Source organism: Leopardus geoffroyi, chromosome C3 (assembly GCF_018350155.1).
Source record: "Leopardus geoffroyi isolate Oge1 chromosome C3, O.geoffroyi_Oge1_pat1.0, whole genome shotgun sequence".
In the NCBI taxonomy this organism is placed as follows: Eukaryota; Metazoa; Chordata; class Mammalia; order Carnivora; family Felidae; genus Leopardus; species Leopardus geoffroyi.
In genome coordinates, this window is record NC_059338.1 from 131,104,143 (window position 1) to 131,131,903 (window position 27,761).

General features: G+C 46.4%; 1 protein-coding gene across 2 annotated transcripts; it reads left to right on the forward strand.

Moving 5' to 3' along the window:
- Positions 1-208: 208 nt before the first annotated feature.
- SBSPON (somatomedin B and thrombospondin type 1 domain containing) lies at positions 209-26,502 on the forward strand. Of its 2 annotated transcripts, XM_045454923.1 has the most exons (6): positions 228-559; positions 11,379-11,573; positions 21,152-21,242; positions 22,867-23,043; positions 24,794-24,859; positions 25,554-26,502. In XM_045454923.1, exons 1-6 carry the CDS (start codon positions 346-348, stop codon positions 25,570-25,572), a joined length of 762 nt encoding a protein of 253 aa, XP_045310879.1. In that variant the 5' UTR covers positions 228-345; the 3' UTR covers positions 25,573-26,502. The 2 variants fall into 2 exon arrangements, with proteins under 2 accessions (XP_045310878.1, XP_045310879.1); XM_045454922.1 differs by having other exon boundaries at positions 209-559; positions 24,794-26,502.
- Positions 26,503-27,761: the final 1,259 nt, after the last annotated feature.

The following is a 27,761-nucleotide window of genomic DNA, read 5'->3' on the forward strand; positions in this document are numbered from 1 at the left end:
GTCGCCGGGATCCCCGAGCACCTGCCGCTCCGCTCTCTCCCGGGGCGCTCCCGCGGTCTAGGGGCGCGGGCTCGCGGCGGGCGGGGCGCCGATTGCGGGGCGCCTCGGGGCGAGGCGCCCTCCCCACCTGCTAGGGGGAAGCCGCGGCACCCGCCCGCGCCCGGACCGGCGCGCCGCCAGGGCTGGGGAGGGGCGGCGCCGAGGGCGGGGGCCCGGCGCGGGGCAGGGCCGGGCCGGGCTGCGCGTCGCGGGCCGCTGGGGCTGCTCCGGGCCGCCGCTCTCCGAGGAGCACACCGCTCGCTCCGAAGGTCTGCGGCGCGGCAGGCGCCGCCCGGAGCTCTGGCCATGAGGACCCTGTGGATGGCGCTGTGCGCGCTGGCGCGGCTGTGGCCGGGGACCCTGGCCGGCTGCGCCGAGGCGGGGCGCTGCTGCCCGGGCCGGGACGCCGCCTGCTTCGTGCGTGGCTGGAGGTTGGACAGGGTTTACGGGACGTGCTTCTGCGACCAAGCCTGCCGCCTCACGGGGGACTGCTGCTTCGACTACGCCAGGGCGTGCCCAGGTGGGTGGCGGCGCCGAGGGTGGGGCGTCGGCCCTTCACCAGCAGCCGAAGGGCACAGGGTCCCACAGCAAGGACCGCGGCCCCAGAGCCAGGACCCCCCCCCCCCCCCCACCCCAGCTCTTTCCATCCTGCCATCCTGGCGTGTCCAGACCGTCTAGCCTGGCCTACCCGTGACCCCTCCACCTAGGTACATCTAGCTCCCTCCATCCTAGGGTCCTCCAGCTCCTTGTGTCCAGGCACAGATTGTCCAGTCCCTTCCGTTCAGCTACACCTGCGTCCAGGGATCTCGCAGTGCTCTCCATGTGGACATAACCACTCCAAAGCACCTCTCCCCACCGGAACCTGGATGGAAGGGCCTGGAGCCATCTGTTCTCCTGGAAGCTTGTTGGGGCTCAGGAACCCCAGTCTGGTGGGGCCACCTCCTACCTGGGAAGATGGCATGCCAGGTTCCAAGGGCATGCCCCTGGGCCAGGCTCCACCATTTTCATTCTGTTAACCCTCAGGGATCTGAAGTGACTTGTGACAAGTGATAAGGGAAGGGGTGTGTAATTCTCCTGCTCAGAGCCAAGGGCTTGCTCTGGTAGAGTACTTGTGCAGAGCAAGTTCTTGGAGGACCACAGTTGTCCTCACCTCTAGACTCCAGCAAGTAGCACAGCCGCTTTCTCATAAGAGGAGTTTGATCTGCTCCTTGCGTTCAGTTTTCTCTATCTAGCACGATAAAGGGTTTTCTCTGGGGGTTCCTATTATATTTTAATCCTACTGGTTTTCCTTGAGGGTCCGCCTTTTTCATCTTTAAATTTCCCTCAGTAGCACAGCCCCTGGTTAAGGGCTCAATAGATGTTGATTTAATTAAATTAAAAGATGAAATGGGGAGTATGGTTCTAAAGAACAAGGTTTACCTGAGAGAAGCCAGCTCTAGAAATAAAAGTAGCCTTGTTTCCTGTTAATCTCATCACCCAAAATGCCTCGTGTACGTTAGGGTTTGACCTCAAGGACTTCCACATTGTGACTTCCTCCGCATCTTCTTGGGAGAGTAACCCGCGGGTCTGCGTCATTCCTCGGGGAACCGGGGGAGGGCGCTGTCTGCCTCCGCCTTGCTGGAAGAGGCCACTGGCCCATGGCAAGATATCACCCAGACCTGGGACTGAAGGAACACGATGGAAAAACATTAAGATTTCCCTGACCCTGCTTGAAAGCTAATGATTTACTTGTGAATATTGATTCTCTTTTTGATAAGCTTCTTTCCCTCTTCTGCTCCAAGGCCACGGTATTTTGCTACTGAAGTAAGGTAAAGAGTCAGTTATTTAGGAAATGTAGTGTCCAGGGTCCCCAGCCCTGCCCCGCCCCTGCAGAGCATCCTACTAGAACTCCCATTTGCCTCAGTTACCTAGGTCCCTCAAGCAAAGCCTCTGTCACTATGGCAGAATCACTTTCTCACAAGTGATTCACTTACATGGTAAATACAGAATTCCTGAAGACCAGATAATGTGCCCTAGTCTGTGGTAAGCACAGGGATACAAAGAAGATGAAAACACAGTCTCTGCTCCCTACAAGTTCACGGTCAAGCAGGGAAATACACCTGCGAACCACCTGCTACGTGCTTAATGCCAAAATAAGGGATCCAAGAGGCAAGAAAGGAAAAACTCAGAAGACCTTCCAGAGGAAGTAATGTGCCAGCATAGTCCTGGAGAATGAGCAAGTAGTCTCTAGAAGGGGAAGGGGAATTCTAGCAGGAAAGTATCACATGGTCATTCAGCAGTTACCTGTGGGTGTCTGCCTTTTGTGCCGGGAACTAGGCGGGGCCCTGAGGCTGCCCTGGCCAGCAGGACAGACAGTGAACGCAGCTAGATATGGAGAGATTCGGGCACAGAAGAGGCATGGGGAAGGACAGACCAGAGTCATGAAAAGAACTTTCCAGTGAAGCCTTACAGTGCTATGAGGAGTTGTCTGTACGTGGTCAAATAAATCCCTTACTCTCGGTCCAGGAGGTAGAAATATTAAAACAAAGAGTCTGTCATTTGGGAGTGGGGATATATTGGGTACGTAGGAGCAGAGAAGAGATGACCTTATCACCTTGGCAAGGGCTCAGAAAGAAATCACAGCAACTTGGTGCCTGGGCAAGAGCTGTGAACAGTGGGCATGGGGAACTGAAACCAGACAAAGAAAGGGGCCCAAAAGAATCTTAAAAAGCATATTCAGCCTTTTGCCCTTCCCCAGGGAGTTAGCGGAGAACCTCGCAGGCCTGAGCAGAAGCAGACACAGGACCTAAAAGGCTCCTAGTTGGTAAATTCTCTGTGCCTGAAGTTTTTGGGAGAAGAGGAAGAAAATAGACACAGTTGGAAGTGGGCCACTTGGAAGACGGAGCCTGCTCTCCCTGCAGAGCTGAGGGTGAGAGGGGCACCACGGAGCTAAGATGCTCAGTGCCTCAGGCCCACGCCAGCGTCATAACTGTGCTGACTCTCGGGGCCTGTGGGAGCGGCTTACAGATGAGGGAGCTGGGGCCTTCCCAGGGCTCCCCCATTGCTAAGTGGACGTGAATGGGCAGCACGGTGACATCTGAACCCACTGTGCCTGATTTCAGGCTGCCACCTGCCACATCTGTGGCGCATGGCTGTGATTTACTCCTAAATACGTCACGGTGTAGCAGCTCAGGGCCTGCCAGTCACTCCACATACATAGAACCATTAAGACCCTTAGAATCTCTTCTCCTTACCCCATGTGATGTTACCTAATGATGCTGTCTGAAACCTTTTTGACTGAAATTACATTATATGTGAACCAAAAATGAGCCATGTCTGTAGAACTAAGAATGCCTTACTTCTCTTCCTTCTGATGTTTTTCTTCTTTGTAAACACTTTTTTTTTTTTTTTTTTGGTGTGGCTAAGAGATGAAATCCTGGAATTTCTCTTTCTAAATAGGAAGTTATTATTTTTTTTACTTTGTAAAAATAAAAATGTTATTGGGCCTATGGATTTGCTGAACTGCCAGAAATTTCTGAGACGAATCATCTCAGAAAAATCTCGTTATAGTGACGGCATAGGTTTCAACAACAATTCTATACCTCCATTACTGACCCTCCCCCCCAACAAAAGAATAGAAAAATTCTCCATTGGCTGTGCGAGACCAGGGGTGGGAGAGGTAGAGGAGGGACAAATCTATACCCTGCTCTGGAAGAACTTCTTAGATATCAGGCTCACCACACTTGTGGTCCTAGAGTCTGCATTCTAAGATCACAGAAACAGTAGGCTGTAGATTTTTAAGGAGCGAGTTCAGGAAAAGGTCATAATTAACCCAAGTGGAGCAGGAAAAAAATTGAGTAGCCTGTGTGAGGCAGTCTCTTCTCCTAGATTTATGGGGAATCTAGGAAACTAACTGGCCCATATCTGCTGACTTCATAACTGGAAGGAGAAGGGGCAATGTCCTTGAAACTATGGGCTCCAAAGCTTACCCAAGGAAAGGATGTCACAGTCTACGGTGATTTAGAAAGTTGAGGCTTTCCTGGAACCATATCGGCCCAAGAGACAGCGTGTGGCTTCCCCTGCCTTTGTCTCTGCAGGAAAAATGAGCAGAGCCTGGCGCCAGCATTCAACATGACTTGACTTTGCAGGCTTGGGCTGCAGCCCTGGGTGTTCAGTGCAGGAGGGTGAAATTGTCAGCTCTTCTCCAGCATTTACACTGTGCCAGGCACCTCATAGCTGTACTCTTACTTAGGTCTCACGACCCACCACCATGGTAAGCAGAGCCCTGGGAGGTTGGGCAATTTGTCCTAAGGCATACGGCTAATAAGTGATGGAGTGAGATTTGAACCCAGGAACTCTGAGTCTGGAGCCCACATGTTTAAACATGATGTCTGGACCCTCAGAGAAATGAGGCTTTATGAGAAGCTGTGTACTTTGCAGGGTAGGCCCCAGATAAATACTGGTGGAGTGAGTGAGTCCTCTCTCTCCTTTGACTCACTCCTCAAGGGCAAACAATGTGTCCTGCCCCTCTTTACAGTCCCCTGACAGCTCTCGTGGTTGTCAGAACAACCTGAGCCGTCATTCCACCGAGGGGATGTTATCTACCCCAGCCACCTGTCCTTTCAAAAATAACATTTTCCTTCCTTCACTGAAAAATATGCTTGTTGCAGAAAATTTGGAAAATACAGAGATGCACAAAAGAAGAAAACAACTCCCCTGGAAACTTACTACCCAGTAAAAGCACAATTATCTTTCTGATTTGTATACCTTTTTTTCTGCGTTTATATGGTATATAAAATTCTATTCTTCTTTTTTTTTTTAATTTTTCTAAGTTTATTTATTTTGAGAGACAGAGAGAGCAGAGGAGGGTCAGAAAGAGAGGGAGAGAGAGAATCCCCAGCAGTCTCCATGCTGTCAATGCACAGTCTGATGCGGGGCTCAAATTCACAAACTGTGAGATCATGACCTGAGCTGAAACCAGTAGTCAGACACTTAACCAACTGAGCCACCCAGGTGCCCCTAAAATTCTGTTTTTCTAATGAGGCAGTCCTTTTTATTGTCTCGCTAGCATTTCATGAACTTGACCAGTTAATGTCTCAAAAGAAAGAAAAAACCCACGGGTAGCCAGGTAATGGTTTATGCAAGATGAAAAAAAAATACTTGATCATTTTGTTGGAGCTTTCCAGGGAGGGTGGGGTAGGGAGCAAATGGGAACATGGTCAATGTAGTCTCATTTGACCCTCAGAGAAGATTTGACAAGATTTCTCAGAAAAAGGTATATATAAGAGAGAGAGAAAGGCCTATAACATTTAAAATTGTGTCACTATGAGATGTGTGTGTGTGTGTGTGTGTGTGTGTGTGTGTGTGGTAAAGGGGATGCTGTATTTTTCTCCCACACAGTGTCAGGAAACAAATGCTATGTGGTAATGGTACTGCTGTGGGTAAATTACAAAAATATTTCCGGGGTGCCTGGGTCGCTCAGTTGTTTAAGCACCTGACTTCAGCTCGGGTCTGACTTCAGTTCTGACTTTGATTTCACAGTTTGTGAGTTCGAGCCCTGCGCCGGGCTCTATGCTGACAAGCTCAGAGCCTGGAACCTGCTTCAGATTCTGTGTCTCCCTCTCTCTCTGTTCCTCCCCCACTCACACTCTATCTCTCTTTCTCAGAAATAAATAAACATTTAAAAAAAATTTTTTTAAAAAGAATATTTCGCAGGAATGGCTAGGACTATTTGAACTTAACAACATGAGGAAGAAAGCACTTGTTCGTGGGTGGCCTTGAACTTTTAGGTGGCAAAGAGCCAAGCAGGCAGGGCCAGATCTGTGATTAACCAAGGAGACACTGCATGAAAATAAGAGCAAGGTTTTATATTAAGAAGAAATAACCCAAACTATATTTATGAAATGAAGGACTCTGGCTGTCAGCTCAGTGTGTGTGTGTGTGTGTGTGTGTGTGTTCATGTGTGCTTGTGTAGCATAACAAGAGAAACATTAGAAATATGTTTTTTTTAGTTACCTTTTGGTGCCTAAGAATAGCGTGTCTAGTTCTGGGTGCCCCCACTCACCAAGGCTGTGAATGGGTCTGGAGAAGGCCCAGGGGTCATTCTGAGAGGGCAGAGTGTCTATAGAAAGATGGGTCCGACAGCTGGAGTCATCAACCTGAAAAGTCCATGCTAGAGGTACGGCGAATCACTGAAACGTTAAGTCTGTGAGCCGCACGGATAAGATAAACATAGATATTTTTTCTCCATATTCTGAAATTCTTGAGTGAGGGAAATTTGGATCAAATTAAAGGAAATACCACTCCATGCCACTGATAATAAAATGAAAGAAGCTTGTTATTTTCAAGATGTGGGACTGACAGGAGATATAAATGGATTTGAAAGGATTTGAAGGACTAGCGGCTGCCAGGAGAAGCCAAGAGCTACGTAACCTGAAGGCACAGAAAACCAAGCTCCTACCAGCAACACCCTTTGGGGGCACCTTTGCCAGCAGAGCTCAGACAACTCTTGCCCAGGTTAAGAATTCCCATATTTTTGGGGCGCCTGGGTGGCTCAGTCGGTTGAGCGTCCGACTTCAGCTCAGGTCGTGATCTCACAGTTGGTGAGTTCGAGCCCCGCGTCGGGCTCTGTTGCTGACAGCTCGGAGCCTGGAGCCTGCTTCGGATTCTGTGTCTCCTCTCTCTGCCCCCTGCCCTGCTCACACTCTGTCTCTGTCTCTCAAAAAGTGAATAAACATTAAAAAAAAAAAAAAAAAAGAATTCCCATATTTTTGGCTATGGGAATTTCTGGTTTTGCTCCTGTCCTTCCACCAGCTTTCCTTCCCACTCTGGAGCCTGAGTCAGTTCTTTGGCTTCTAACTAATGATACGAGCAAACCAGAATCGGTTTCAACATAGAAAATTGTTTAGGAAAGAGGACGAATTTGTCCAATGCTATTTCATCCGTCTGTCTGTCCGTCTGTCCATCCATCCATTCAACAAATATTTATTGAGCAGCTACCAAGTACCAAGCACGAGGCATGAAATGAAAAGCTCAATGACAATAAATACAATAAATAAACATGTATGCTATATAATTATGAATCATGGAAATATTATAAGGCAGGGAACACTGAGCTCTGAGAGGAAGTATTTTGTGGTGTGGCAAGTGGAAGGCTGGGGGTGGCACTGGGAGAGTACTTAGATAAACTGGCCAGAGAAGGACTCCCTGAAAAAGAAATAATTCATCTGGGGGCGTCTGGGTGGCTCAGTTGGTTAACAGTCCAACTTTGGCTCAGTCACGATCTCACGGTTCATGAGTTCCAGCCCCATGTTGGGCTCTGTGCTGACAGCTCAGAGCCTGGAGCCTGCTTTGGATTCTGTGTCTCCCCCTCTCTCTCTGCCCCTCCCCCATTTGTGCTCTCTCTCTCTCTCTCTCTCTCTCTCTCTCTCTCTCAAAAATAAACATTAAAAAAAAAAAAGGAAATAATTCATCTGGGACCTAGGGAATGAACCGACCCCAGCCATGCCCAATGTGGGAAGAACAATCCCAGCAGAGGGAACACATAACAAGCTTCCAGACTGTGACAGAGTTTGGTGTAAGGAGGCCAGCGTGGCTGGAGCTTGGAGTGGAGGTGGGGTGGGGGTGGGGGGGCAACTCCGGGTGAGCGGGGGAGGGGACAGGCTGGGTCATACAGCACCTTGTAGGCCACAGCAAAGAGTTTGATTTTACTCCAAATTCAAAAGCAAACCATTAAGAGAGTTTAAAAAGCCATTTACTATTATTATTATTGTTATTATTATTGTTATTATTATATTTTTAAAGATTAGTGGTATCTTTGGTAAGGTAATTGTACTTGGAAATGACTGGATACCCCTGTTAGGACATGTGAAATGTGCTCAACTCTTTTTTTGTGCAGATTCCTTGCTGAAATATATAACTCACTTCACTGTTCTTGGCCATTCTCCCTGTGGCTGTGGTAGGAACATCTGATAACCAGAAAGCTCTCGAGGAGAGGGTACCTCAGGAAGGATTTGATAATCCTTGAGTCTGGATCTATCCATTATCCCACTTCGTAGGGTGCTGGGAGTCAGGGGTGCCCACTGGGCCTAAAGTAGGGGGTCTATGTCTCTGTTCTCTTCAGTGTCTCCTTCTCTGTCTCTGTTCTTATTACACTCCTTGGGACCACCTCCCAAATAAGTTACTTGCATTCAAATCCATGGAGTTGAAACAAAGGAAGAAAGAAAACGGCTTGCCCAGCATTCTGGCATCCACTAAACCTAAGCTTTGTTTTATTGTACAAGGGGTGGGATGATGTCGTTAAACTCTAACCATTAGGACATTGGGAAGCTGTGACAAGCCTGGAGTCAGAGACGATCATGTTGCTCGCCAGGTCTGTTGACCTCCAGTAACAGCTAGTGAAATGTGAAGATTGAGAAAGTCAGATTTTAAGAAAGAATATTTTGATATGCTGGCTATAGAGGTGAATACTAATGGACGAGTTCACAGGAAACCTGTGTCATGCAGTTGTAATATATGACTTGAAATGATAAATCTGTCAGAAATTCCCGTACTTCCCCTGGCCTCCGTGACCAAAGATCTCTCATGATCTATGATGAATTGCAACCCAAACAATCAAAAGTTCACAAATTAGGGGCGCCCGGGTGGCTCAGTCGGCTAAGCATCCGACTTTGGCTCAGGTCATGATCTCCAGGTTCGTGAGTTCGAGCCCCACATTGGGCTCTGTGCTGACAGCTCAGAGCCTGGAACCTGCTTCGAATTCTGTGTCTCCCTCTCTCTCTGCCCCTCCCCTGTTCATGCTCTGTCTCTCTGTGTCTCTCTCTTTCTCTCAAAAATACATAAACATTAAAAAAAATTTTTTTTAAAGCTCACAAATTAATCATGAATATAATCTTTTGTGCAGAATAGGAATAAATATCTCAGATTCCTCTTCCAACTCAAAATATTTTGCGGAACACCTTTTTAGTCATGAACTTTTACTAGGTGAACTTTTTTCATTTTATCTTACAATGAAGCCATCGAGATGATGTTCAGGACCCAGAACTTTCTGGTTTTCTTTATGAGGCTGTTAACGTCATGGATTGGAAACCAGTGGATTGGAAACCAGAGACATAGTGTTTTCCAAAGTCAAACCTGAACTGACAGGAACAACAACTGATTCAGTGATTCTGTGATCTGAGGATGTTAACTATGGGTCAAACTAAACATTGCACATGAGACACAAATGCTGAAGAGATACCGGGAAACTAAATTCAGTCAGAAAAGTGTTCCCAATGTCATCTTTTATAATATGGATAGCATGTATTCAAACCAAGGCCAGATCACTAAATTCTGAGCCAATGCCATGGCAAATTTTTATTTTATAGTGATGTCCAATGTTAATCTTTGAAATAAGTGTTTTGTTTTTCATTTATAAAAAAAATTTTTTTAATGTTTTATTTATTTTTCAGACCGAGAGAGACAGAGCATGAGCAGGGCAGGGGCAGAGAGGGAGCAAGACACAGAATCCAAAGCAGGCTCCAGGCTCTGAGCTGTCAGCACAGAGCCCGGTGCCGGGCTCGAACTCACAAACCACAAGATCATGAGCTGAGCCGAAGTCGGACGCTTAACTGACTGAGCCACCCAGGTGCCCCAAGTGTTTTGTTTTTTAAAGTGAATTACTAGGGGTGTCTGGGTCGGTTAAATATCCAACTCTTGATTTCAGCTTGGGTCAAGATCTCATGGTTTATGGGTTCGAGCCCCACATTGGGCTCTGCACTGACAGCACGGAGCCTGCTTAGGATTCTCTCTCCCTCTCTCTCTGTCCCTCCCCGCTCTCTCTCTCAAAATAAATAACCCTAAAAAATAATTTAAAAAAACAGATAAAGTGCATTATTAAGCGTTCAAGGCCAACACATCAGGGCAAGACTAACTAGATTCAGGGATGAAGAGATTTGGGTGACAGAGTTTTGGAAGAATTAAGGACAGAAGGAGTCCTTCTCAGTCAGCTCCTAGCCCGGCAGACTCTTTTAAATCCTGCTAGCTCTATGGCCCAATTAAATCACGGGATCGTGAAAATAAAAGGGGAGGAATCCACAAGAAATGACCGGAGCAGGAAGTGGACTGTTACTGATTTTCTGAAGGATATGCGGGTAGCAGGGATTGGGAACCAGTCTCATGTGCTTCATTCTTGCTCCCTGAGGTACTTAACATGTGGTGCCTATGAGTTTTTAGATGATGAATAAATGCATGTTTTACAACAGTCTGAAGTTTTTGAATTACTGACATGTTTATGTTGTATGTGACCCTTTTCATGTCAGGGTTAGCTATGTGCTGCCGAACGATCGGTCTTCCCACATCCATGAACCCTCAACTGGAGAGCACTGTGGGTCCAAATTAGTCTTCAAGTACAAGCTGTGAGAAGTCCAAATCCAGATTTCAGATTACAGTGCTTTCTTGGTGAAGACGCTGTAAGCTTGAAAGTATGAACATAGTAGGGAAAGTGGGTCACATTTTGTAAGAAAGAGTTTTCATCTCTAGTTCATAGGTACATCTTTTGTTTTCTTATTCTTTTCTTAGCTACAGTTTCAAGCCACCTAAAAACTCATTAGAGTCCTTTTAAAAGTTTCATTAGGACTTTAAATGGGAAAGTTAAATGTACAACCGCATTGATTTTCCGGTCCTGGCCAGAGCATTGTCCCCACAGCCAAATTCTTGCCCCCGACTCTGCTTCGTCATGCGTGACCATGAATACTATTTACTTCTGTGGGTTCTGGTTGCTCTTCCTTAAACTCCAGCCCTCACAGTTTTGGGGTCTAAGAGGCATAAAGGATGATAGTAGAGCACCTAAGAGAAGCCTCAAGTGTAGAGGTCCCTTGGTGTGGCCCTAAACCATGTCTTACGGACACACGATGGGGATAAGAATTGACTTGGGAATTTTATTTTATTTTTTTCCCTTTACGTATTCTACAATGAACATGTACTGCTGTTACAATGAAAATGTTCTGGGCAGGGGAGGATGAAATGAAAATCTAGGAAAAACAGAAGCAAAGATCTTATCTAAGCCCAAGGAGTATGAGGAAGTACCCGAAGGCAGGCGTCACTCTTTACCTGGGGTGCGTTCCTGGCTCAGAGCCACGGTCAGGATCCCAGAGTAGCTGCCGGCCCGCCACGGAGAGGTGCCGGTTATCAGCTAACCATCAGGGCGGGTGGAGGCCATGTCATCTGAGCCCCCGCTGTGACTGTGTCCCTCCTTGCTCCGGGGCGCAGGCAAAGCGCGCGGCCTGCGTGGGCCGAACTGGCCTGTGGAGGTTGGCGGGAGCAGCCTGGAGGCCGCTGGGTTCACCCAGGTGAGCGTCCCATCCCACCGTGCTGTTTTTCAGCTCGCCCTTGCATCGTGGGGGAGTGGAGCCCCTGGAGCGGCTGCGGGGACCAGTGCAAGCCGGCGGCCCGCGTGCGGAGGCGCCCGGTGCGGCAGGAGCCTCGGAACGGCGGCGCGCCCTGCCCGCCCCTGGAAGAGAGAGCCGGCTGCCTGGACTACTCGACGCCCCGGGGCCAGGACTGCGGGCACTCCTTCGGTACTGAGGTTTTCGCGGTGGTGGCTGCCTTTGCTGTCTGTCGTGACTGTCCATGTCTTGTCCCGTAAAAGGCCTTGAGCGGAGCGGGGAAAGTTCCGTGCGCTGCAGGCAGTGGGCTGGGCCGGTCCGCCCGGAGTAGGCAGGAAGCTCGGGAAATGCTTGATAAAGGAATGAGTGTCAGCTGCATCGGTGCCTCCCTAGGCCACGCCGCCCTCCCTCGGTGTTTTCATAACCCAGTGGTGGCCCCTTCCTCTCTGTGCGCGCTCGGGGTAAAGGACATGTGCACTGTGGTTTGTAGCAAACTCAAGGCGGCGACTTCAGGGAGCATGACAGCGTTTGGCACTGGAGTAAGTGCCCCTTAAGGGTAACCATCCATCTTGCACTTTTAATTCCTGTTCCGTCAGGTACACTCATCATACACGTGTGAAGGTAGTAGAAAAATGATTACTTTCTAAACAATGTCAAATTGCCCTCCTAAAACCCCAGTTCTCCCCTCAAGCTGGCTGAATTGGGGCTGTTGTGATCAGATTTGTGATTTGGCAAGATCATGCTACTGGTGGTGTGGCCAATGGAGGGACCGGAAGTCGACTCACAAATGAGTTGGGAGCCATGGGAAGCGGACAAAGAAATAAGCCAAAGGGCTACCGACCATGTGTTGATCTGGATTGAATCTGATGGGGGTAAACACTGCCTTCTCAGGATCACAAAGATTGTATGTTTTTCATAGGGACCTGGACGTTTTTATGCCAACGTCATACGTTGAGGCCAACGTTTGATGGCCTCATCAAGCCATCTTGGCCCTTTTTTTCATTCTATGCACAAATACTTATTAAGAGTCTGCCTGATACCAGGCACTGGGCTTGGTGCCAGGGCTACGCTGGTGACATACGCTGGCCTGGAGCATGCTGTCCTGTGGCTCACAGTCTGGTGGCAGGAGAAAATGATAATCAGATGATCTTAGGAAAGTAATCCCAGAAAATTACAGCTGCAATTTGGTGCAACTGGAACCAAACAAGGGAGAGATGTTCTGAGCAAGAGAGATGTTCTGGTCTTGGGGGAGGAGGGGAACCACAGGAGGGGGAGGGGAAGGGACTTCCCTAAGCATGGGGAGGTAAGGCTGAGAAGCCTAGAGTTTTCCAGGCAGAGGCTGGCATGGTGAACCAGATATCGGGTATAGGGGCTTCAAGGGATTTGGGGGTTGATCTAGGGAAAATGACCACAAGAGGTGGTAATAGGCAGTAAGCTTTATCAGGCAGTGCTTGGACAGTGTTGCAGGAGAAGGGGGAGTGCAGAGGCTTTGTTGTTGGGACCACCATCCAACAAGGGAGAAGAGGAATCCGCCAGGGCTCTGTGTCTAAGTGATGTCAACTCCAGCATGATGTGGAGTGTCTGGGGCAGAGTTTCAAAGAGCAAGGGTGGGAGCAGCTTGGGGTCTTACATCTACAAGGTTTTAAGCTCATCAATGGCCCACAGGTGCCAGCTGTAGTTTCACAGGGTATGAAAGGCAGGCAGGGCCTAAATGGCTAAAAATCTGCTTGTTTGGCACTTTTTAAAAACAATTGGATGCATAAAAATTTGAGTTTGCTGCCAGGAGGCTTTGGAGCTAACAGGTCTCAGCCTGCTGTGAGCAAGTGAACAACCTAGGGACCCTCTTTGGCTCATTTGTATAATGTGGGGAAGCACAGGAAGCACAGGGCCCATCTGAGAAGTTGAAGGAAGGCCAGAGTCTGGGGAGCACAGAGAGTGAGGCTGGCATTGAGAGAGGAAGCATCTGTACTGACATCCCCCTCAGTACAGGGCCCTGGAACTCCCTGTTTAGGATTTTGGTCTTTATCTTAAGAGCCACTGTAGCATTTTCTGCTGTGGTCAGAGCTGTGATTTGAAAATATGGCTCTGTGGGCGCCTGGGTGGCTTAGTCAGATAAGTGTCGATCTGTTGGTTTCGGCTCAGGTCCTGATCTCATGGTTTCTGAGTTTGAGCCCCACATCAGGCTCTGCGCTGACAGCACAGAGCCTGCTTGGGATTCTCTGTCCGCCCCCCCCCCCCCCCCCCGCCTTACCCCTGCTTACGCTCTCTCTCTCAAAAATGAACAAATAAATATTAAAAAAAGAAAAGAAAAGAAACTATTGGTCTGGTAGAGGAGTGGGTAGCGGAAGGGCCAGGGCGGCGGCCTCTCATGGATACGGCAGTCAGATTCGACTCCCAGGGAAATAGTTTAGTGTTCACAGACGCGGTCATGGAACAAAACCACATTCAGCTCGTGAGCTCTGCAGAAGCACTGTAGAAAATGCTCAGGGAGGAAGTCGCTCTAGGACATTACTGATTTTTTGAATGCCTCTTAAAACCTAGTGTTGGTGTATCAGGAAAGCAGCCACTTTGCTCATTTACAGGGTTTGGCTGGTAGAAAGTATTTCTGAAGTACATTTGACCCTTCGGTGCTCACCAGGCTGCCACAGACCGCTTCGAAGCCCGGTTCTCCGTATCTCTTCGGCTTAGTTCAGGTCACAGGAAGACAGACAGGAAGGCCAGGGAAGGGAAGGCTATGGAACATGGAGCAAGGGCACCAGGGAGCACTGAGCCCGCCCCCTGCCCCCTGGGGGTCTCCTCTCTGCCTGGAGGTGGCTGCTCCTCTGTCCTCTGGCACAGCCCACAGACCTGTCCTCCTCCTCATGTCCTCTCCCTGTCTCTCACCCCTCCCACCGAACTCCAGTAAGAGGACTTTCTAAAGCAGCAGTCTTCATATGTAACTTCCCATAAAGTGTTAGTGACTTTGAACTAACACCAACAGGAGAAATCTGGACTCGGTGGCCTCCTTTCCTACTAAGGTAAGGTGAAATCCAGTTTGGGAAGAGAGGCGAAATCTCTACCTGGGCCAGGTGCACTGGCATTTGCAGCCCTACTTTGGTCCTTGAGATGCACTTTCCTGTTGTAATGTCTTAGAAATGATGACCGCTGTCACAAGCTCGTCAGGGGGGACAGGACTCCTCAAATATTCCAGTCTGGTGGTTCCTAAAGTGGGGTCCCCAGCCAGCCGCATCGGCCTCACCTGGGAAGTTGTTGGAAATGCAAGTTCCCAGGGCCCCACCCAGACCCACGAGATGAGAATGGCTGGAGCCAGGCCTAGCACTGTGCTTGTAACAAGGCTTGCAGGGAATTCTGCTGTTCACTGAGGTTCCAGAACCACTGCTCTTGCCCAAGTATGGCTAGTGGTTCTTCCCTGAGTCCTGACTCATGGCTGGATCACTTAAATGACACTTTCCTGAAGGCAGAAGCTTGCCAATGCAAAACAGGGTGTAGGTCAGGAAAATGTGGGATAAATCGGACAGTTTTCTCTATGGAAGAACTTCTCAGAGGCTTTATTATGCTAATAACCATTTTCATTCTGTAAGAGGGAGATACGGTATGGGCTGCTTTCCCCCTTTATTTGAATAAATGACCCTTTTTCCAGGGCGCCTGGGTGACTCAGTCGGTTAAGGGGTTAAGCCTCCGACTCTTGATTTTGGCTCAGGTCATGATCTCACGGCTTGTGAGATCGAGTCCCACATCAGGCTCTGTGCTGACAGCATGGAGCCTTCTTGGGATTCTCGCTCTCTCTCTGCCCCTCCCCTGCTCGCTCTCTTTAAAAAATAAATAAATAGACATTTAAAAAATTAAAAAAAAATTAATGACCCTTTTCCCAAGGGGATCTCAGTGAATCATTAGCGTCTGTGGAATACACCTTGGAAAATGATGGGCCACAAAAGGGAAATGAGAGCAGTGACATGAAAATTGAATTTGGTGGATTGCCCTAAGCCCTGTGTCACCGTGATTCCTATGCATTCACTTAAGATCCACTGAACGTTAACAACAGCCAGCACTGTGCTGGGGTCTGGAGAAACAGACTCGAACAACAAACACGTCACGGCTAATTGTAACTCAGGGTGATGACAAGTGCCATGATAGAAGAATGCTCAGATTGGTGTGGAAGTGTGGCGAAGGAGCACCCACCTCCCCCGGGGGCTCTCCGTCCTGCTGCGTGGTCACCTGTTATGCCCCGCGCCCTACTAGACTCTATGCACAGAGCGGGAGCCTTTGGTGCATGGAGTAGTGATCCCTCACATTTTCACGGCAGAGAGCTCCTATAGACATTATTGATTCAGTGTTCGTAGCAATCCTGTAGGAGAGCCTATTCGTTTCCTGTGGCTACTATAACAAACTACCCCAAACCTAGTGGCTTAAAACAACACAACTTTATTATCTTAGGGCTCTGTGGGCTAGAAGTTCAACCCAGGTCTCCCTGGGCTAACATCAAGGTGTTGGCAGAGCTGTGTTCCTTTCTGGAGGCTCTGGGGGAGAATTAGTCCATTTCCTTGCATTTTCCATCATCCAGAGACTGTCACATTCCTTTCCCCATGCCCCCTTTTCCATCTTCACAACCAGCTGCGTTGCATTTCTCTGTGCTTCCTTTTGTAGTAACGTCCTCCGACTTCCTCTCTGAAGGACTCTTGTGATTCAGCCCATCTAGAAAATCCAGGATAATCTCCCCATTTTAAGGTCGACCATTCATTCCATCTGCAACTTTCCTTCTTGATGAAATAACATAATATTCTCACGGGTCCTGGAGATTAGGATGTGGACACCTTTGAAAGGCCATTATTCTTCTTACCTTGGAGGTAGAATAGCATCATTATCCTTGAAACCAAGAGGACACTGGAGCTCAGGGAGGTGACAGCATTTGTGAAGGACTTCTGGAATCTAACCCTGGATCTCAGGGCTCTAAATCCTGTGGGGTTTTCCCTCTTAAAAAAAACAAAACAAAACACAATTTATTTATTTTGAGAGAAAGTTTTATGTTTTATTTATTTATTTTGAGTGGGGGTGGGTGGGGTAGAGAAAGAGGGAAAGAGAGTAAATCCCAAGCAGGCTCCTCCCTGACAGCATGGAACCCAATGCGGGGATCCATCCCACAAACCATGAGACCGTGACCTGAGCTGAAACCAAGAGTCGGATGCTTAACCGATTGAGCCACCCAGGGGCCCCAGGGTTTTTCTTCCTGATATTGCTTTGCTGTTCCTGTTATCATTAGAGCTAAAATCGCAGTTATAGGAGCTCCTGGGTGGCTCAGTCATTTAAGCATCGAACTCTTGGTTTTGGCTCAGGTCATGATCTCATGGTTCATGAGAACGAGCCCCGTATGGGGCTCTGTGCTGACATCATGGAGCCTGCTTGGGATTCTCTCTCTCTCTCTCTCTCTCTCTCTCTCTGCCCCTCCCCTCTTGCCCATGCATTCTCTCGCTCTCAAAATAAATAAATAAAAATTTTAGAAAATAATAATAAAATAGGGGTGTCTGGGTGGCTCAGTCAGTTGAGGGTCCGACTTCAGCTCAGGTCACGATCTCGTGGTTTGTGAGTTCCAGCCCCACGTTGGGGCTCTGTGCTGACAGCTCAGAGCTTGGAGCCTGCTTTGCATTCTGTGTCTCCCTCTTCCGCTCTGTTTTTCTCTCAAAAATTAATAAACATTAAAATAATAATAAAATAAAATTGCAATTACAGGTTCTGGTAAATGAGTAGAAATAGGGAGGCCCTGTGAGGCCAGTGAATGAAACCCCATCCCTGAAGCTCTCTTATTAATGAAGATCAAGTAGCTATTGAATTTTTCCCGTTTCCTTTAATGCATATCTTGACTATATTTTTATCATAAAAACAAATCCAAAAAGCCATATGATTGTATTAGTTGTACATATGGACTCCTTCTGAAAGGAGATCGATGTGTATCATAACCTGTATGTGTCCAGGCTGGTGTTTTGTCATGTTCTCCTTCTGTCCTCGTTTACACTGTACCTACAGACCAGTGGTTCTAAGCCTGCTTTGGGGACACCCCATTGTGTCAGAGGACTTTATGAAATTTTCTAAGCAAATTCAATTTACTTTCATGTTCAAAGTAAGTATGTGCCGCGCCACGCTTTTAGAAGTCGAGTTGTTATAAAACCGAACAATGGTAGGCTGAAAGGATGCCAGAAAAGTTGGCAAATAGCCTCTTAACAAAGACTCTATTACATTTGAATATTGTTGCCAGGAAGGGGAAAGGAGGGGGAACTAGCTTTTATTGAGAGCCTTTGTCCCCGGGCACCCGGCTACGTTCTTCCACACGTAAGCTGCAGTGGAACTGAAGGCAAAAATAATTTCTAAATTACTTACCACTCTTAAGTAATGGAAATTAAATTAAATTAATATTAAAAAGCGGTGCTGGGTCAGAGACCTCCAGGCAATCTGGCTCCTGGTCTATTTTCTGAAGACTCATGTGGGGAGAAAGTGCCCCCTGTCTGCAAAATGTGCCACCAAACCAAGCCCAGGTCTTGAGGGGCTAGGACACAGAAGAGACAAGTCCCAGAGTTACTGGCTTGCTTTTATTAAAAAAAAATTTTTTTAATTTTTTTTTATTTTTGAGAGAGAGAAAGAGCATGAGCAGGGAAGGGGCCGAGAGAGACACGCACACACACACAGAATCCAAAGCAGGCTCCAGGCTCTAAGCTGTCAGCACAGAGCCCAATGCGGGGCTTGAACCCACGAACTGTGAGATCATGACCCGAGCTGACGTCGGACGCTTAACCGACCGAGCCCCCCAGGTGCCCCACTGGCTTGCTTTTATGATGGGTCATACCCTCAGAGGTTTGACACTGAATGTGGACGGTAGATCTTAAGACCCAGAAGCTATCTCCTGTGTTGGGGTTCTTGCTTCATCATTTACTATGTATTTTCCCTTCATTTAACTTGTCCGAGCCTCAGTTTTCTGCCGAGAGCACCTCATTCGTGGCACCTCTCTGTATAAAGCTTTTGTGAAGACCAGTGACACATGAGGAGAAGGTACTTTGTAAATAAGCAGGCTGTGAGCATACAAGGTGCTGTCCTAGCAGGCGTTAATCTTTGCCGTGAGCCTGCCCCACCCCTCCAGCTCCCACGCCACCCCTCCCTCTCTCCTGGGGCCTGAGGGGACTTGGGAAAGGGCTCACCAAGTCCCCTTTCCTCTGTATTTACTTTTTTAAAGTTTATTCATTTTGAGAGAGAGAGAGTGTGAGTGGGGGAGGGGCATAGAGGAAGAGAGAGAGAGAGACAGAGAGAGAGAGAGAGAGAGAGTATCCTAAGCAGGCTCTGTCTGCACTGTTCAAGAGGAGCTCGACTCAGGGCCCGAACTCACTAACTGAACTGTTAGAGCATGACCTGAGCCGAAACCAAGAGTCGGTTGGAGACTCAACCGACTGACTGAGCCAGCCGGGGCCCCCTCTTTTCCTCTTTTAAAGGTTACTTCATGTTAAAGATAGCGATTAGGGACGGAAAGGGAAAATAAAGCAGAATGTAAGCAATTCATAGGAAATATGCTGCATAAAATAGTGAAACCTTGTGATCCACATGACATTAGTCTCCAGGCAGTGACAGCGTGGGTTCAGAGACACCGCCTGACCCTGCCATGTTTAGACGGGAGCCTTAAACATGCTCCTCAACCTCTCTGTGCCTCAGTTTCCCCATCTGTGGAATGGGGGAAATAATAGCACCTATCCCAGAGGGCTGTTGTAAGAGTCAAAGGCATTAACACATGAAAGGTGCTCAGCATTATGCCTGGAAACCTAGAAGGGTGTCACTGTTCACTTTCATCATTATTATTATGACAGCGCTTTTTTAAAGGATTTGATATCAGATATTATAGTCCTATTCTTGCCCTCTCCTTCCTAACCTCATTCCCTGCGCACTCCCCACCACCCCACCCTAGCTATATATTAGGTGCATTGCCTTTGAACTTTTGTAATAAAACATGCAGTACAAATGAGGAGATCAAATAAATGTTTTGAGCTAAAGAAACACATCCCGAAAATGTCATAGTTTGGTACAAGGCCACGTGGACTTAGCAGCAATTGAATCGTCCACTCACTGAATAACCTGGGAAACGCGGCAGAAAGACAGAAACGGGAACAACCAGTGGGAAAGCTAACATCCTTCAGATGTTCGTGTTTCGGATGACGAGGTCTGAGGGAGGCGGTAGGATCCTAACATACACGCGCTTACGTGTTCTTTTCAATTCTCTCCGTGGATTTTGGAAGTTCCAAAGCCAGGGTCACATTTAGAAAGAGGGGCGTGTTCTCTGGAAAACAATGAAACACGTTAGCGCAGCCACAGAGCCTCACAGCTGAGACTCTGAAGGCTCACGCTAGATGGGACTGAAGAGATTGAGCACCAAAGCACCCAGGACACAAACAGTACCTGCAACTCGTAGGAGGAAAAGGCCACCGGGTATGAGGCCACTCCTGCGTTCCGTTCCCCAGTAATATGAAAAAGCCTCCTTAAGAGAATCTAAAAAAGAATTAGGGCTGCCATCTTGTGGCAACAAGGAGCCAGGTAAAGTGAGCATGTCGGCTCGAGGCATCTATTTTCCAGCTGGTACCCTCGTCCAGCTTGCTCACGATGACTCTGGCATTGCGCAAGCCAACATCAGCTGGTGTCTGCCCTTCCTGGGATGGTCCAGTTTCTGAAACAAAAGGGAGGAAGGATTGTTGAGCCATCTCAGCCGCAAGGCTCAGTGTGGGAACAGAAGACCACAGGGAAGTAGGATCTGTGTGTCCCAGTGGCGATTCAGTGACATCATTCACCCACCAAGCCACCATTCGTTGCCTTCATGCTTGCTAAGTGTGTAAACGTGTGAGGACCACAGGGATGGAAAGGGCAAAGCCTTGTCTTTCTTGAGGTGACAGCAGAGCGGCATCGGGAGGTTATCTCCCGGTGCTATACTGTACATAGGAACAGACGCCTCCCCACACTTAGCAGCAAATAGGAAGGAGACGCACAAACAAAATCAGTGAAAGAAGAGAGCAGAGGTGGGAGGCGAGGATTCCTGGCTCCCTTTCTTCTCTCCTGTCTAGAGCAGTGAGTTGGGTTGGGGTTGGGGACAGGAAGGAGGAGAGGGCCAAACTGACTTTCCTTCTCCGAGGCTGAGGGTTGGCATGGGGAGGACGATGTGCTGGCCGGCACTAGGCAGTCACTCTGAGACCATGGGGCAGGCAGCGAGGCTTCCAGGCTGCTGTTGCAGAGACCTGGGGGGCACTTAAATTTCCTGCCTCTGCTACTTCCATTTTCTCCTTTTCACATGTCCTCTCTCTCTGGTTGTCTCTTTTTCTCCTTACATCCTCCTTTCTCTCTCTTTTGTCTTCTTCCTCCTCTTCTTTTACTTTGTTCTTCCTATCTTTCCCTTTTCTCTTTTTCTTCCTTTCATTTAAAAAAAAAAAAAACAACCTTCTCTCCCCTTTTCCCTTTGGTTTCCTCTGCATCTTTTACGGCTTCCTCTTGTATTTTTTTACCCCTGGCCCCCTTTTCACACAGTGTCACTTGTTACCGTGGACAAGCCTGCCTGTAGCTGCCCGTCTGTGTGCACACGGTCTTTGAGCTGGGTTCTGGGGACACTGTACCTTGGCCTCGTCTCAGTCCTTGGTAATGTGCCATGGACCTTTGTACTTAGGGATGGGGGGCTCTCGATAGGACAGACGCCAAGTTTGGGAAAGGTCATTCTGAGGGCTTTAGGCTGCACGTGTGCAATGCCATTCTCTCTTTTCTAGTCCCTGCCTTCATAACTACCTCTGCATTCAACAAGGAGAGAACACGACAATCCACATCTCCACAGTGGTCTACAGACACAGAGGACAGCGGGTAATTTGCTGTTTTTGTTTTGTATTGTTTGGGTTGAGTTTTTCAGCTACTGCTTTTCCAGTGTATGGTCAAGTCAGCCCATAAAGGTCAAGTAGCTGTGATGGGTTTTCTTCTGTTACTTGTTCTTTGACTCTGGATAAAATGTGATTCTTTACCACAGGGCTGGGCCCTGTTTCTGTGGGGCTGCAAAGATTTGTCTCTGAGGTCTGATCAACAAGAAACACACTATATAAAATGAGGATATCACTTTCTCAATCATACTAAGGATGTTCCTCTTATAGTCATTACGGGAACACGGACACCAGCACCCATGTGTTTGAATGTGGCCCACACCTCAGCTCTGAGGGTTTTTATCAAGAAGGCAGGCACAGGCTGGGAGGGAGCTCTGGGCCTACTTGCAGTCTGCTCTTCAGCTGTCAGCATAGGGACACCAGACAGTTGTATGTTCAGACCTCCACACGGCCACTCACTAGCCGTAAGACCTTGGAGATGTTGTCCCACCTCGGTTTTTCTTCTTGAAAAATGAGAATATTAATGCCTACCACATGGCGTTGTTAGGAGAATTTAATGAGAAAATAATGAAGAGACGTCTGGGTTAAGCTGTCTGTTGAAAGTTGATTGAAGCTGCGTCATAGAATTTCCTACCTCAGGACCTAAAGGTACCTAATAAACGGCCTAGCACTGTTAAAGCTCTTTGAAGCAGACTCTCCAGTCGCTTTCCATCTAACCTAGGACAGCTCATAATTCCATGGATAAGAAACTAGCCCATTGTAGCTTACTTAATTAGAACTGAAAATGCAACGTGCAGGAGTTTTAATATGTTTTGCTTCCCTGAAGAATTGTAAAATCATGTTGCTTTTTAGTACAAGGCCCTAAAATATTCACCCATGTCTGGATGCTCCCCCCGGGCTTTTGGAGTCCAGTCACGCAGAGATTTCCACAGTTCAGCATAAGGCGACACGAGCCTCTGTCACAGAAAAACATCTCCGCTTCCCATTTCCTTTTATCTGTGATGCCCAATATCTGTGATGCCCAATTTGTGATGCTTGGGTTCGAGTCTAAACTCACCGTCATTGCCAATCACATAGGTGAGCCGGTGGGGTGCGTAGGGAGGGCCCGCGGGGCCAGAAAAGTCTGGGTGCTGCTCGGGGCATCGAGGGCAAGCTCTCCGGGGGCTTACATGTTTTCAAGCTCAAGCCAGTTCTTATTCGATTTCTATCATTCTCTAAGATATCAGCAAAGTTATTGAGGGCCATTTTCCTACGGAAATATGCTTTTTACACACAATTTGGTGGTCAGAGTAGATGGGATACAGGATATCCAAATTTCTGCAAATTCACGTTGACCAGGTCATTCGATCATGGATTGGAAAAGCACCACACACTTCACTGGGGTTGCCAGTCGGACATCACCCATCGTTTTTGTTCGGCAAATGAGAGGCTTGACAAGGCATCGTGTGACTGGTGCCGTAGCTTGGGAAAGTGCCCGGCGCTACCTTCTCCAGTCTGTCACATATCCTTGGCGCCTGCAGGCTTCCTGAGACTTTCTGCGGCATTAGGCTACCGCTAATGACAGCACTTGCAACTCTTGTGGGTTTTTGGTTTTGTTTTTGTTTTGGCTCTAGATACTGTATGGAGTTCAAGACTGAGTCATTGACTCATCACTGTGCTCTGGAAAACCGACCCCTGACTCGATGGATGCAGTATCTCCGGGAGGGGTACACAGTGTGCGTGGACTGCCAACCCCCAGCTATGAACTCTGTGAGCCTTCGCTGTTCTGGAGATGGCCTGGACTCGGATGGGTAAGGGAGAGACATTCGCTGAAGGGTCTTTCTGGTTTTTATTTGGAGATATTTGTCCTGTGTCCTGAACAGCAAATCAGGGCATGATTTGGGAGTCAAAACCCAAGTAAGGAGAATCTTCTGTCTAGCAATTCCTGAATCCAGGGCCCCGTTTACACTGCAGGACTCAGAGGCTCTGTATCAGTGATGAATGGGTAAATTTGGATCTTGGTTCGGACCATGCTGCCAAATGACCACTGAAAACATGATCACTCCAAAGCAGTGTTTTGAAAACCACTTGAATCCAAACCTCTTTGGATGCTGATTTAAAAACTACGGATTCCCAAGCCCCACGTGAGCCTAATGGAATCAGAGTCTTTGGGGGTGGATTTTTAACAATCTTCGAGGTCAGGAGTTGGCAGAGAGTAGATACTCTCAGCTTTGGGGGCCGTATGGTCTGTCTCACTACTCAACTACCATCGTGGCATGGAAGCAGCCACAGACTCTGAACAGATGCACTTGGCTCTGTTCTAACGTTGTATCTGTGGACACGAAGATTCGAATTTCATATAATTTTCCTGTGTCATGATATATTATTTTGATTTTCTTTTGACTTTTTAAAACAAACAACAAAAAACGATTCTTGACTAACAGACCACACAAAAACAAGAGGTAGGCTGGATTTGGCCCATAGGTTGTGGTTTGCTGACCCCTGCCCAGATGATTCACTCCCACAGTGATGTTTCAGAACCAATGCTCAGTGGGGTGGTCATAAAACCACGGCTGAGACGGTGGTGGGCGCAGGTTTGCAGGATCAGAAACTGATAGAAACCTATGGATTGGCCAAAAGAATTGACCCTGAAAACATTTAATTACCCTGAATATCTATCCCAGTCTTGTACTCATTTATCAGTTAAATCCAATGGCACTATTCCTAACCAAGAGAAGAGTAGACCTCATGCTGGTCAGCTATCGGACAAGGGCCAATTTCGGTCGCATGTAGATTACAGTTTTAAGTATATCAGGTGGAACTGGTAAAAGTACAGATTAGAAGGTAAAATGTGAACCTTCTCAGCTAGTCATTACTCCCAAAGTGTATTTTAATATTTAATAACTTGAATTTATGTTTATTAGTCACTTGTGCCTAATAGCCTTTGTAAGGAGTACACGACATGAGCAGTAAAGTGGGTAAGAAACCAGATATTTAGACTTAAATTTTTCTGAATATCTCATCTATATTTTGTCTTTAAATGAACTTATAATTTAATTTGTATCCATAAAGTACCTTGAACCCTGGCTGAATTTCCAGTGCCCTTAAAAAAAAATAATTTTAATAATCTGGCTTCGCTCTTCCCCCTTCTCCCGTTTTTTTCATTATGGAATCAAAGAGTTGGAGGTGATTACAAAAGATCGTTTGGGCAGAGCCCTCCAATTTTAATACACATGAACTAGGGAGCCATTTTCCTCTGTGTAACACTTCATATATTCAGGTCAAGTGAGAGAAATGAACACGGTAACCTCAAACTGCTCTCTCAACGAGGGCGTCCTCAAATAGAGATGAATTTGTAACTTGCTTTGACAGAACCCAAAGAAGGGAAACTCAGTTTGTGATCACTTTGTTTTTTTAAATTTCAATTTGTCATGCACTTCAAAACTCCAAATACAATCATTCTTTAAACAACAACAAAACCCCTCAATTTATAATTCTGTAAATTAGAATTCTCTTTGGTTTGCTTTTAGCGTAACTGCCATTTTCAAAATATCGTTTCAGAAATCAAACTCTCCACTGGCAAGCAATTGGCAATCCTCGATGTCAAGGAACTTGGAAAAAAGTTCGGCGAGTAGATCAGTGCTCTTGTCCAGCTGTTCACAGCTTTATTTTTATATAGATGGCGATGTAAATATTTCAGAATGTGTTTGTAAACATGCCAAATATTACCAAGTCATGTTCAGTGCTACATAAACCTTCAAAAACCGTTTGGCCCAAGTCCCTGAACACATGTCATTGCCACACTCTGAAGAAGAGAAAGAAAATTTACGGGCCAGTTCCGAAGATACGTAGTGCCTTTATTTTCATTTCTGCTACACCGAGGCTCTTGTGGTCCTTGGCCTTCTGCAGAGTCAGTCTCATTCAAGAGGTGGCCCACACAATACAAAATACATGTCTCTTTGCACTAAAATTACTACAACATGGTCCATGTATTGGTGGGTTAAATTGTCATTTAAGGTATCCATGCTTTGAATGTCGCATTCTTTCTTTCTATTCTGTAATCTCTTAAAATCTTCTCACTTTAAAATATGTTATACAGGTGTATATGCCCATGGTCACATATACATTGCCCATATATTATTCCATAAATTGTGAAAGAATAATTTCAAGAAAACAGTCACAAGTAATTTTCAACAGGACATGTCGTTTAAGATTTAGGAAGCATTTTGTAATGAAAAACCAACAGCTAAGTTAAAAATGCTTTTTTGAAGAAGAAATTGTTTTTCGTTAATTGACAAGACCAATCACATGTCCATTCTAGGTCCACACAAGTTCCTTAAATGCGGTAACTTTCACGAGGAGAATTTTGGCACCAACGGATGAAACCATGCTTTGAGTGCGAAAATTTTACCATTAGTGTCTAAGATGATTTCCAAGGCTTAAAACTTGATGCTGACTAAAATAATCTTTCAGATTTCAGTTCAAACTAAGTTCAAGTTTAATCAAGGTAGGCTTACTGCTTTTTTTCTACAGCATACATTTTGGGGTGGAAGGCAGAGGTATAAACATGATGGAAGACGTGGACTTTATTACAAATGTGATGCTCTCACACATACACAGAGAAGTATTAGTCTTCTTATCTTATAATTGGAAAACCAGTGAAGCAGAGGCAAGGTGGCTTGTTGAAGGACCCGGGAGGACTGGTCACTCGGCAGGCAGCCCCAGAGCCGAATCTCTGCCTCTCAGCCAGACTCAGCTGTGACGAAAAGCCAGATGATGTCAAAGACAGCCGTGAAAGCTAAGCCCTTTCCACAATCCTGAAACAAATTCTAAACCTAGGATATTTTCTCTGGAGAACGGCATCTTAAAATTCAAACTTCTTTGGTTTCATTTGTATAAGATATTATTCACTAACAAATGATTTACTAAAATACGTATTTCTTGGTACTTATCATGTAATGACAGAATGACAATAGCAAATCACTAGGGATGGAAAAATTCCTCGATATTTGATGCTGAGAGTAGCAATATTTCTGACTATATATTCATTTAACTGTCAGAGTTGTTTTTATGGTAAATTACATTCTTCAGAAGTTAATAAAAAATTTGAGTCTCATCAAGGTTAGGAAACTTAAACTGTAAGTTCAGTATTAACATTTTAAGACCATTTCTAACATTTGTAAAGCAAGATTTTTGAAGCTTTCCTGGGTAATTTTAATGTTACTTAAAATTTTTATACCAGTTAATAAACTTTCTGCTCACATTTTTAAGAGGTCTTGACTTGTTTGACTAGAAAATACCCCAATTTTCTGGACTGGTCAGAGAATGAACAAAATTTCACCAAAAACAAAATTAAAAAAAATCCTTCAGAAGTGATAGGCATACATATAAAGACTATCAGCGGTAAAGCTATGCTGTATTTATAGTTCCAGGATGTGTTCTATCATTTAACATATTTGAGTTGTATAAAATCATTTTTCACCTTATGTATTTAGTTTCTAGTGCTGGCCATTTATTACTTTCACAGTGAAGTACACTTTTTATTTTTTATTTTTTTAAATGTTTATTTTTTGAGAGAGAGTGTGAGCGGGGGAGGGGTAGGGAGAGAGGGAGACACAGAACCCAAAGCAGGCTCCAGGCTCCGAGCTGTCAGTACAGAGACCAATGCAGGGCTCGAACCCACGAACCGTGAGATCATGACCTGAGCCAAAGTCAGACGCTTAACCGACCGAGCCACCCAGGCACCCCACAGTAAACTATACTTTTGTTATTTCTGTTCTTGAGAAGAATTTCATAGGCTAGAAGACTTAAGTATTAAATAATGGTTTTGAGAAGCTTGTTATTAATTCTAGCAGAGTCCAAGGAAACAATTCACGACTGAAACTTATAGTCCAAGGGACTAAAGAAGACCTAACAATTCAATTTTCAAAGTTAAAGATCAGAGTATTTGAGACCTCTTCAGTATACTTTCTCAGTGAGTATCATACAGCTAGGGTCCTTTCCACAGACACTCTACAACGATGTGTAGATCGTAGAATTACTTAACAGATTGATTTTCAAAAGTGTATGTGGAAAGTAATTTGAACAAAAATAAATATACCAAAAAATATGTATACCCACTCAGGAAGGACAAAGGAAAGAATTAGGAATGGTGATCACTCAGAAGGGGAGCATGAAAAAGAAGAGATGGGAGGAAAAAAAGAAAAAGGATCAAGGTAAACTATAACCACATTATTCTCTTTTTACGATTTTTCTTGGGATGCTTTTATTTGCGATTGCTATAAATAATTAAGCATGAATACCAACAGCAATAATGTAGCCATCATATCTAGGTATGCATAAAACGATGCAAAACTGGTTCTACCCTCTAAGAATATTCTAGTGAAGGTTCATATAAATAACTCAAGTTGTTTAGAAAACAGAGACCTGGACATCTCATCAGTATTCGTGGATGCTTGAGGTCTAATGGAATAAGTCCTCCAAAAACTAAGGGAAAATAATTTTAAAACTAGCATTCTCTATCAGCCAA